Source organism: Oncorhynchus tshawytscha, linkage group LG01 (assembly GCF_018296145.1).
Source record: "Oncorhynchus tshawytscha isolate Ot180627B linkage group LG01, Otsh_v2.0, whole genome shotgun sequence".
NCBI lineage: Eukaryota > Metazoa > Chordata > Actinopteri > Salmoniformes > Salmonidae > Oncorhynchus > Oncorhynchus tshawytscha.
Window position 1 is genome coordinate 15519822 of NC_056429.1, and position 11862 is coordinate 15531683.

General features: G+C 41.8%; 1 protein-coding gene across 1 annotated transcript in view; it reads right to left on the reverse strand.

Annotated features, from left to right (window-relative positions):
- Nucleotides 1-8271, reverse strand: part of LOC112227167 (sodium- and chloride-dependent GABA transporter 2-like) — a 50111-nt gene extending 41840 nt beyond the window's left edge. Inside the window, exons 1-2 of the mRNA XM_042301277.1 lie at nt 8112-8271; nt 1302-1502 (exon numbers count right to left, since the gene is read on the reverse strand). Coding sequence (XP_042157211.1) covers nt 1302-1502; nt 8112-8118 — 208 coding nt within the window. The 5' untranslated portion in view covers nt 8119-8271. The remainder of the gene's footprint in view (nt 1-1301; nt 1503-8111) is intronic.
- Between the last annotated feature and the right edge of the window lie 3591 nt (nt 8272-11862).

An 11862-nucleotide genomic window follows, 5' to 3' on the forward strand; every position in this document is an offset into this window, starting at 1 on the left:
TTGATATGAGGTCAGATGACATATGCAATCAACAAGGATGATGCTTTTTGAGGCAACATGTCAAGGTTGGATGTCCCAAAGGTACTCTAAAATGCTATGCCTTGATTTGGCCAGTTATAAAGTCCACATCCCACATTTCCTTTGCCGGGTAGGATATCCACAGATCTTGCAGCACAACTTCTGTTACAATTAATGGTGAACGGAAGACCCCCATTTGGAGAACCTCCAGAAGAATGAGGAGTAACTTTGTGAACTGTGTGTATTAAGTTTATTTATTTTCCAAATGATTTGGCAATGTTGATCAAATTACTGTCATTTGTATAATAATGTAAATCATTTGGACAATGGCGAGCTTGCTGTTACAATGCTATTACGATAACATTTTACCAAGATATGAGAAATGGGGGTTAGACATAATACATCAATTATTGTTTTCTGATAAAATGATACATTTTACATTTTATGATACATCATCTTCACCCTAACGTTCTACAGATATAAAAACAATGAAGTTTAAGAAACCCAGAACTACCTTTAAAAGACATCAGCCCTGTCATTCTGAAAAGCTGGTTTTAATTGGTACCTCCATAATATTGTGGGATATAATACATTCCAAACAGGAGTGTGTTGTTTGCTACTGTTGTACTGCATGATTAATATGTTTTATGTGTCTGGGCTTGGCAGGCGGCACAGAAGCCCTTCATAACTGTTTCTAGCATTAAAACACAATGTACTCAAAGGCTCCAGTGCCATTTAAGTTCATAACAACAGGCTTTGGGTCAGTTAAAGGTAATATAGTAGGTAAACTTACATTTCTTTAATGATATGGATGTGACATCAGTCACAGCTGTCCTGATCAATAGTACTGAAGGACAATTATGAACCAATATGAACAAAAGGATGTGACATGTTGTCATTGAGCACTGTGATGGTATCCCTTCCCTGCACTCAAATGACCAAGTGGCCTCATGGGTGGAATGATATTAATATTTTTCATAATTACATTATTAAAAAATATATATTTTTAAAAAAGGCCAAAAATCTGGTCTTACTATGTGAAACGGTTTTGTTATATTTCAGTCTTCTGTGATGTATATAAAGTGTAATATTGGGATGCAAACTCAACATCGAATACATTTCAACTCTATATCTGACATGGTACATGTGTCTTCTTTTCTTTTAGCCCATAACCATGTGTGTGAGGTGTATATACTTTTGTTTCAAAATATGTGTTTAAGACTACCAAGAAACACTCTGAGTGACCTAGATTTAGCCCAATGCAGTAAAAGGTTAACACCTACCGCCTCCGTTCTTGTAGCACAGGTAAGGGAAGCGCCACACATTTCCCAGTCCTATGATCTCCCCGGCGACAGACAGGACAAACTCCACCTTGTTTCCCCACTGACCCCTTTCCTTCATCTTCTCATCGCTCTGTGGCACAATGTCCAGGGGCCGACTGTGGTCGTTGGAGGGGTCCATCTTGGGCAGGCTCTCCATGTCGCCTGAAGAAGCAACACGTTAGAGTGAGTGGAGGAGAGGTGAGACACTAGGAGGGAGAGTAACACTACCTTACATAATTATATAGGCTAACCCCACAGCCTACAGTCTTGTATTTACTGTGTAGTGGTATAGAGCAGAGAAGGGGTTTCTCCTGTAGTATCTGTATACCTTTATCACACCACTCCCAGATCAACTGGCTCATCTTAAAGCAAACACAGCTTTACAGTCCTTAAGTCTCCCTAGGGACTATCTCCTGGAATTGAACAATGGGAGGAGTGCAAGCCTCAAGGACATGGGGGTTATAGGGGCCCTTCAGTTCTGCATACATCCCCTTTGAGTGTTTGGAACAAAGGTCAAGCAGCAAGAGGTGTGAGAGAAGGAAGAATTTCAAGACATTCTGTAGTTCTCACACACAATTTACCACAAGCAAGAAAGAGTCAAACATTGACAAAACATTAATAACACCTGCTCTTTAAATGACATTGACTGACCAGGTGAATCCAGGTGAAAGCTATGATCCCTTATTGATGTCACTTGTTAAATCCACTTCAATCAGTGTAGATGAAGGGGAGGAGACAGGTTAAAGAAGAATTTTTAAGCCTTGAGACAGAATATTGAGACATGGATTGTGTATGTTTGCCATTCAGAGGGTTAATGGGCAAGACAAAAGATGTAAGTGTCTGAACGGGATATGGAAGTAGGTGCCAGGGCGCACTGGTTTGAGTGTGTCAAGAACTGCAACGCTGTTGGGTTTTTCACACTCAACAGTTTCCTGTGTGTATCAAAAATGGTCCAACATCCAAAGAACATGCAGCCAACTTGACACAACTGTGGGAAGCATTGGAGTCAACATGGGCCAGCATCCCTGTGCAACTCAATATTAGGAAGGTGTTCTTAATGTTTTGTACACTCTGTCCCTCCCTGTCTAGAAGGGGTCCAGTCACTGAAAATTGGGTCTTACGTGACGGCTTCTTTGAGCTTCACAACTCATGGCCGGACGGTGTTTAGGTCCAGTGATGCTGAAAGAGGAAACAGACAGCTCACTGACCGTGCTCACTGCTGTCATATCTCATTAACAAGGCCTCTCATCACCCTCCCCTCCCTCTCCCTCTCTGTTTCTTTCTCTTTCACTCCCTCTCTCCCTTTCTCTCTTCTTCCCTCTCGCTCGCTCTCTCTCTCCCTCACTCTATCTCTCTCTGACCCCCTGTCTCCCTCTCTCAACTTGGTTAGTCCAGTAGCCCCTCCTGTCACAGATCAAACAAAACAAATTAATGTTCGGCCTGCGGGAGAGGACTGTTCCAAGAATCCTCCCCCCCTTAACCCAAAACACCAGGGCCATTCTGACCTGGCTCTCCTGGGTCTAATAAGATGGCTGTTTTCTAGGCAGAGAGAGTTGAATTTAGGTCTGCAACAATAGGAGAGATGGCAACCCCGCTGTGCCATAAGCTTTGGGAATGTGCTCTTAGCTCAGCCTATCACTGGCAGAGCAGGGCAGGGTGGATTGGGTGGAGGGGAGAGATGAGCCAACATCTTCTGAGCCTGGGCCAAATTGTGGCCAGCGGTAAAAATAGAGCCCCTTGTTTTCAGAAGGTATTTGGTGGGAATGAAGGCTTGGCATCATAAAGGACTGGAGCCTCTTATTGGCAAGGGGCTTCTTTGTGTTGCTAGGATGGCATAGAGAGGAGATCTCCAGGCTGCCAGGGAGCCTGATCACACTTTACCTTGGTTTTTCACAGGCTCAGTATGGGCCACGGGAGCAGCGTGACCCACAAGCCAAATTCCTCCACACTGAGACCTCTCCAGACTCCAGTCCAGGGGCGTAGGCCCCAATTTTTTTTTTTACTAGGTGAGAATAAATATTTGCCTCATTTCTAGTAACAGGACAGCTGCTTTGCAGATAGGTGTTTATACAGAAGCTATGGGGCTGTCTGAAATGAAGGCCAAGACTGAGGAGAACTGAGCACGCCAAGCCTCAAGCCAAGCATTCCCCTCTCTCATAAAGCCTCACGCAAAGCCACTGGGCCAGCATTCACCTCTTTCATAAAGTCTCAAGCCAAGTCACTGGGCCAGCATTCACCTCTCTCATAAAAGACTGCACTTCAACAGACTCACTGACTGACTACAGTGGGTAGCCTACTGGATATCACTCTCTCTGTCAGCCTACTGGATATCACTCTTTCTGTCAGCCTACTGGATATCACTCTCTCTGTCAGCCTACTGGATATCACTCTCTCTGTCAGCCTTCTGGATATCAATCTCTCTGTCAGCCTACTGGATATCACTCTTTCTGTCAGCCTACTGGATATCACTCTTTCTGTCAGCCTTCTGGATATCAATCTCTCTGTCAGCCCACTGGATATCACTCTTTCTGTCAGCCTACTGGATAACACTCTTTCTGTCAGCCTACTGGGTATCACTCTCTGTCAGCCTACTGGATATCACTATTTCTGTCAGCCTATTGGATATCACTCTCTCTGTCAGCCTACTGGATATCACTCTTTCTGTCAGCCTACTGGGTATCACTCTTTCTGTCAGCCTTCTGGATATCAATCTCTCTGTCAGCCTACTGGGTATCACTCTTTCTGTCAGCCTTCTGGATATCACTCTCTCTGTCAGCCTACTGGATATCACTCTTTCTGTCAGCCTACTGGATATCACTCTTTCTGTCAGCCTACTGGATATCACTATTTCTGTCAGCCTACTGGGTATCACTCTTTCTGTCAGCCTATGGGTATCACTCTTTCTGTCAGCCTACTGGATATCACTCTTTCTGTCAGCCTACTGGATATCACTCTTTCTGTCAGCCTACTGGATATCACTCTTTCTGTCAGCCTACTGGATATCACTATTTCTGTCAGCCTACTGGGTATCACTCTTTCTGTCAGCCTATGGGTATCACTCTTTCTGTCAGCCTACTGGATATCACTCTTTCTGTCAGCCTACTGGATATCACTCTTTCTGTCAGCCTACTGGATATCACTCTTTCTGTCAGCCTAATGGATATCACTCTTTCTGTCTGACTACTAGATATCACTCTTTCTGTCAGCCTAATGGATATCACTCTTTCTGTCAGCCTACTAGATATCACTCTTTCTGTCAGCCTACTAGATATCACTCTTTCTGTCAGCCTAATGGATATCACTCTTTCTGTCTGACTACTGGATATCACTCTTTCTGTCAGCCTAATGGATATCACTCTTTCTGTCTAACTACTAGATATCACTCTTTCTGTCAGCCTACTAGATATCACTCTTTCTGTCAGCCTAATAGATATCACTCTTTCTGTCTGACTACTGGATATCACTCTTTCTGTCAGCCTACTAGATATCACTCTTTCTGTCAGCCTAATGGATATCACTCTTTCTGTCAGCCTAATGGATATCACTCTTTCTGTCAGCCTACTAGATATCACTCTTTCTGTCAGCCTACTAGATATCACTCTTTCTGTCAGCCTAATGGATATCACTCTTTCTGTCAGCCTAATGGATATCACTCTTTCTGTCAGCCTAATGGATATCACTCTTTCTGTCAGCCTACTAGATATCACTCTTTCTGTCAGCCTAATGGATATCACTCTTTCTGTCTAACTACTAGATATCACTCTTTCTGTCAGCCTACTAGATATCACTCTTTCTGTCAGCCTAATAGATATCACTCTTTCTGTCTGAATACTGGATATCACTATTTCTGACTACCAGTGGTGGAAAAGTACCCAGTTGTCATACTTGAGTAAAAATAAAGATACCTTAATAGAAAATGACTCAAGTAAAAGTGAATGTCCCCCAGTAAAATACTACTTGAGCAAAAGTTTCAAAGTATTTGGTTTTAAACCAATTTCAGTGTCAAAAGTAAATTTAATTGATAAAGTATACTTAAGCATCAAAAGTAAAAGTATAAATACTTTCAAATTCCTTATATTAAGCAAACCAGACAGCAGAATTTTCTTGTTTTAAAAATGTACGGATAGTCAGGGGATATCACTATGTCTACTCTTTTCCCAGAAAACCCAGAGGTTATTATTTGACTGTGCACGTATATGTTTGTGTTCATGTTGTGTTCCTATGTGTGAGAATCTATGTGTGGGTTTGAATGCGTGTGTGTTCATGTCTGTTTAAAAGTGCTTCATTCTTCTAGTATGTTGGAATATGTCAGGTAACTGTGATCATGCTTTGCATTTTCCACTGTACTGACGTTGACAGTTAACGTATGCATTAACCTGATGTTTGGAGACCTTTCAGTCTGTCATCTGTCAGCGTGTCTAGAACTGATTGACTGAGTATTATTATGTTAGGACATCTCTTAATGAAGATGCACAGAGGCAATGCTATGACTGCATTAAAAACACTGTGTGTACAACACATTGGGATCAATCAGTGTAGATGAAGGGGAGGTGGCAGGTCAAAGAAGGATTTTTAAGCCTTGAGAATATTGAGACATGGATTGTGTATGTGTGCCATTCAGAGGGTGAATGGGCAAGACAAAATATTTAAGTGGTCAATCAGTTCTAGACACGCTGACAGATGACACTGTAAGGTCTCCAAACATCAGGTTAATGCATACGTTAACTGTCAACGTCAGTACAGTGGAAAATGCAAAGCATGATCACAGTTACCTGACATATTCCAACATACTAGAATAATGAAGCACTTTCAGATTGCCTGGCAGGTGTATTGGATTTGAATTATGCAACCCATTACCAAACACGTTACGAAATTATAAAAATGTTAGATAAATTAACATCTCTGATCAAATGATTCAACACATCTGTCTGAAATTATGTTTACATTAAGACTGAGTGTGATACTGTACGTACATGTTTAAATTCTCCAATATCGGAGTCTCTTTGTTTGTCTGAGATAAGTCAAGTCAACACTTGGATCTGGGTGAAAACCCATCATACTGATTGTGGTCAGAATGTACAAGGCACAAGGTCCTGGATGAGTTAAGGACACAACTGGGTGAAAACCCATCATACTGATTGTGGTCAGAATGTACAAGGCACAAGGTCCTGGATGATTTAAGGACACAACTGGGTGAAAACTCCCAGTGAAAATGTAAACAATGACATTGATTTCCACCACAGGATCAGATCTGCTGGGTTGCTACTGTAGGGCCATGTTTAACAAAACAAAAAAAGCTGAATGTTTTAAGAACCAGAAATGTATATTAAAAATTATTACTGTACTCAATCTATTTGTATGCCTCTCACTTTGTCCGTCTGACAGAAAAAACTATAATATTCTAGACCGGTCCCATTATCCAGACACCTGCATCAGCTAAGTATAGCCAACATAAAGTAGGAATGACTTCTCCTGTGGCTCTGGCTGCATCTATCATGGTAACACATTACATATGGATGATCTCACTGTATTCATGTTTAGAATTGATTCAGTAACTCTAGAAACAATATTGCATTAACATGGACTTACATACTACAGTAGTTTAGTAATTATTTTGTAATTGCATAATGGAGTTGAGGGGATGGTCCCACTTCAAACTAACTATAACTCATACATGTTTTATATAGCACAAACGCCTACACAAGCATGGCATGGATCCATGACAAATCATCTAAAAGCTGGTGTCATACTATATAAAGGGTGTATAAAATGTAACATAACAGCTCCTTATGTAGGGTGCTATAGCAGCTCCTTATGTACGGTGACATAACAGCTCCTTATAGAGGGTATCATAACAGATCCTTATGTAGGGTGACATAACATCTCCTTATGTAGGGTGACATAACAGCTCCTTATGTAGGGTGACTTAACATCTCCTTATGTAGGGTGACATAAAAGCTCCTTATGTAGGGTGACATAACAACTCCTTATGTAGGGTGACATAACAGCTCCTCATGTAGGGTGCATAAACAAATGGAACATAACCCAACCCACTATACATTTAACTCTAAAGACAAAAGGGCAAGGCAAGTCATGCATGATTCTTATGTTATTCATTAACCAAGGTTAACCAGGGCAGTTGGTATTGTTTCTAATGATACAGTAACACATTGCATTTAAATTGGTTTAGATGTTCAATGCATTTGTATCGATCCAACTGAATCTGCACACGTTTGTTAAGCAACCTGTCAACAGAGTGATTATGGACCTCATCACCAAAGGTTGTCAACAACAGACGACTTGTCAACCTTACCTTCTTAAAGTATATCCATGACTTGTCAACCTTCTTATAGTATATCCATGACTTGCATGTCATAAAGACTGGATAAGATCCATGGACATTAGCTCCTCTCAATAGATCAACATCTAGACTATTCCTAACCTCAGTGACAGTTTTCATTATTACACAATCAAAAATGTGCCAAATAATGGGTCCCCAAATGTCTCAATAATGAAGCATCATCAGGCCAGATAGGATATCTTCATAAAGACAAACCAAGCATGGCGCAGAGCCAACATCTAGGATTCAACAATACTCACTGAATATTCATCAAACTTAACCATTCAACAAGAAGTTATTTTTAGAAGAGTGCAAACTCATGCCAACCTAAAATGAAGCAGGAAATATGCCACTGTAATTGTGTATGATGATTTCACCAGTACAGATGCATGGAAAAGTAAGCATATTTTTTTCACCCAGTGCGTACTCACCTTTCATAGTGATGTAAAGACAGCCTTATGGTTTGAATGGTTAGCCAGATATTGGCCTGTTGGTGTCCAGGTTGCACTATATAATGTGCATGGAGGGGCGGGGATCTCGGTAACTCCAAACTTTAGTTCAGCCTTCAATGAGCTTCTCGTCAACTTTTCTCTGCACCCTCTTCTAGCCCCCCTTCCTCTAGTTCCATTCAGAAAAGCCCACACACATCCCCCCCCTCTTCCACCCCACACACACACACACACACACACCCACACTCAATGCAGCACACTAGAGGTCTGTGCCTTCTCTGTGTGGTGGGTCGATTGCATAACCTTGGAAACACACATTCTCCCAGGGTCTCTCTCTCGGTCTATAGTGGGAGGGGGAGGTGGGACTGGGTTCAATATTATGTTCAGCCTTATAGATCTCCCTAAATACATTACAGACTGACACACACAGGCATGCATGCAGGCACACACACACACACACACCGTCGCACCCCAAAGAGCCCCATCCAACCCCATCATATATTCCTCCAGTCAAGTGAGATTTCTAAGCTGTCTGCACTGACTGATTATAATTAAAACATCACTCCTGCTTAGTGAAGCCCCTGCTCCCAAACACATCCCCGATTCATCCCCCGGAAAATAGACCGGATCCCTTCCTCACAGGCCCAGCACCCCATTCACAACATTTTCCCACCGCATGGGGCTAGAGTGGCCCAGTTCAGGGCATTTGTTTGAAGGTTGTGGGCCTTAACAATCCAGAGGCCTTTTCTGGGGTTGACGTGTTCTGGCATTTTCTGCCTTGCAGGTTCTTTTGGGGTGAGGGCATTTTGTTTCTCCCTCCCTCCATTTTCTTTTTCAAATTGTATTAGTATTCTAGTCAAGGACAGAAGTTTGCTTTCCCTCAACCTGCAGTTGTTTGACTTAGTTGTACTTGTATTCAGGGTCTTGGAGCGACCGTAAATTAGAGATACAGCTTGGCGTTGCCAGATAACTATCTAGCTTTCCAGGAATTAACCCCATGTGAAATCAACAAATGACCTATCTGCATAATAGATTTGACTACATTTATAATCTACATCTTTAATTATGCTAACGATTACTCCCAGTGCTTTACATTGTATGGGGGGGGGGTAGCTCAACCCTTCCACCACCAAACTGCATCTAGTTCATACTGTAGGCATAGAGGTCCTGTGCATTGTAAATGATTTGCAACAGATCCTCAGTGGAGATAATGACCAGTAGACAGCCCTATAGAGCTTTACAGAAGACAGCATTGACCTTTAACTAACATAACCAATACTGTTGTCAATGAAATTGTGTTACCCAAACACCACATTTTTCTGCCAAACGGATGGGATGGCGTTTCATCAGTAATTGTAACCTTTGGCAGAGTTATCCTAAAGCATGCTCCTTGTAGTAGCTTGACATTGGATCGTTCCTCTTATCATTAAACTGTATGCTGTGTCACCATGACTCCCTATACAAGGACCTAATAATCTAAACAGGATACATCTACAGTTACAATTGAGAGCATTGTCGGTTGGACAAGGTGGTTTCATGTCCTACGCTTACCCGCCTTCAAACCATAGGTATGCCCAGATCTATCAAATATAGAATGACCATGATATCAACATAATCCATCCACTTCCTCAATTGCACATGATCAGGTCGTATAATATGTTTTGAAGGTCGACTTACACATGATAAAGGGACTCAAGACAGTGTCAGGCCTAGATTTGCAAAATCAAAGCAAAAACAACTGCTTCAGGTCATCATAGTTCAGTCCTGTTTACGAGGAAAGCTTCATTAATTGCCCACACATTCCATTCTTTAAAAAATGTCCCAAGACCAAGTCCAAAATAATTGCCACACTTGATGATTTCCACCGGTCTAAAACAACATAAAGAGTAAAAAACGGTCCAACAACAATGAATTGTATTTCCCTTCATCCTCCCCCATTTTAGTTAGTTTCCTGCTGTTCTTCACTGTACTGCCACAGGTCGCTGATTGGAGTCTCAAAATTACACCGTATTCCCTATGCAGTGCACTACTTTTGACGAGGGCCCACAGGGCTCTGGTCAAAAGTAGTGCACTATATAGAGAATAGGGTGCTATTTGGTACTAGGGAATAGGGTGCTATTTGGTACTAGGGAATAGGGTGCTATTTAGCACTATATAGGGAATAGGGTGCTATTTGGGACTCTGTGTCTGTCCGCCAGGCTGAAGACGCTGCCCTGTCTTTCCTTGTTACAATCAGCCTGTCCTGTTCATAACAACCATGCTGTTCATTAGGAGGTTTAAGCATGCGGCTCCAGGTCTCCTGTCGTGAAGGAAGGCAGTTTAGGCCTGATCTGTAGTCTGACTGTGAGACACAGTTGGAAGATTTGCTCAGAAAGATTCCCATAGAGCCCTGCTTTATCTTAATTTAACTAGTTTGTTGCACCAAGAGGTCATGATTATGCATATATAGTGAATCTTTGCTAATCTTTTCCCCCAGTCTGATTTAGTGCCTGGTCTTGCCCAATAGGTTCCAATGGTTTGTTGGCATAGTAGAGGGAAACAGAGTCTTATCTTTCAGTGATGGGGTCATAATATTTTTTAGCTTTAACCATTGAAAAGATCCACATTTGAAGGAAGAAAACAGAAACTGCGCTCTGTTTATAACAACCATGTCTAGCGGCTACCGGAGGTTACTGACCTAACCCCAGTTCTATGAACGAAGCGCACATTTTCTCTCGCAACCTCCTTTTCAAACCAGGCGACCCCACATCCCTAGTTTGGGAAACCCTGCCCGACAAGGTCTGCAGCCTGCTGGTTCTCTGTTCTATGTGATAGTTAATTGCACCCAGTCTAAATCAGTCCCTAATTAGAGGGGAACAATGAAAGAATGCAGAGGAACTGGCTTTGAGGTCAAGAGTTGAGTTTGAGGGTTCTATAGCTTAGTCAGAGTGTCAGTTACACATTGATTGGTAACGGTTAAGCTAGTGGTTATGTAGCCTTCCCTGAGTGCCAGTCTCTTTCTGCTTTCTTGCCAACTCCTTGTCACTCATTGTTACATGTTTAGCATGACAATTCCATAAGAAGTTGGCAAGAGAGCAGAAGCAGACCAGAACTCAGACGAGTGGTTATGGTCATTAAACATATATTTTTCTGTTGTGAAACCAAGTGGTTTTGGGTTGTATAAGCTCGGGAGATCAGGCGGCTTGCGAGGCTAGGCAGTAGTCCTCTCACAGGTGCTTCCAGTGTTTAGAATAAAGTGTGCGTGGTGTGGGTGGCAGCTGTTTTGTACACAAAGACACTGCGTAAACATTGCTATGGTAGATTTGATTGAATCCGGCCCAAATCCCTTTGACCAATCAAGTGAGAAAGACCTGACATTCACCTCATCTCACCTACAACAAAATCAGACTTAACAGACTATCATAACAACAGACATAACAGACTATTATAACAACAGACATAACAGACTATCATAACAACAGACATAACAGACTATCATAACAACAGACATAACAGACTATCATAACAACAGACATAACAGACTATTATAACAACAGACATAACAGACTATCATAACAACAGACATAACAGACTATCATAACAACAGACATAACAGACTATCATAACAACAGACATAACCGACTATCATAACAACAGACGTAACAGACTAGTATAACAACAGACTTAACAGACTATCATAACAACAGACATAACAGACTATCATAACAACAGACATAACCGACTATCATAACAA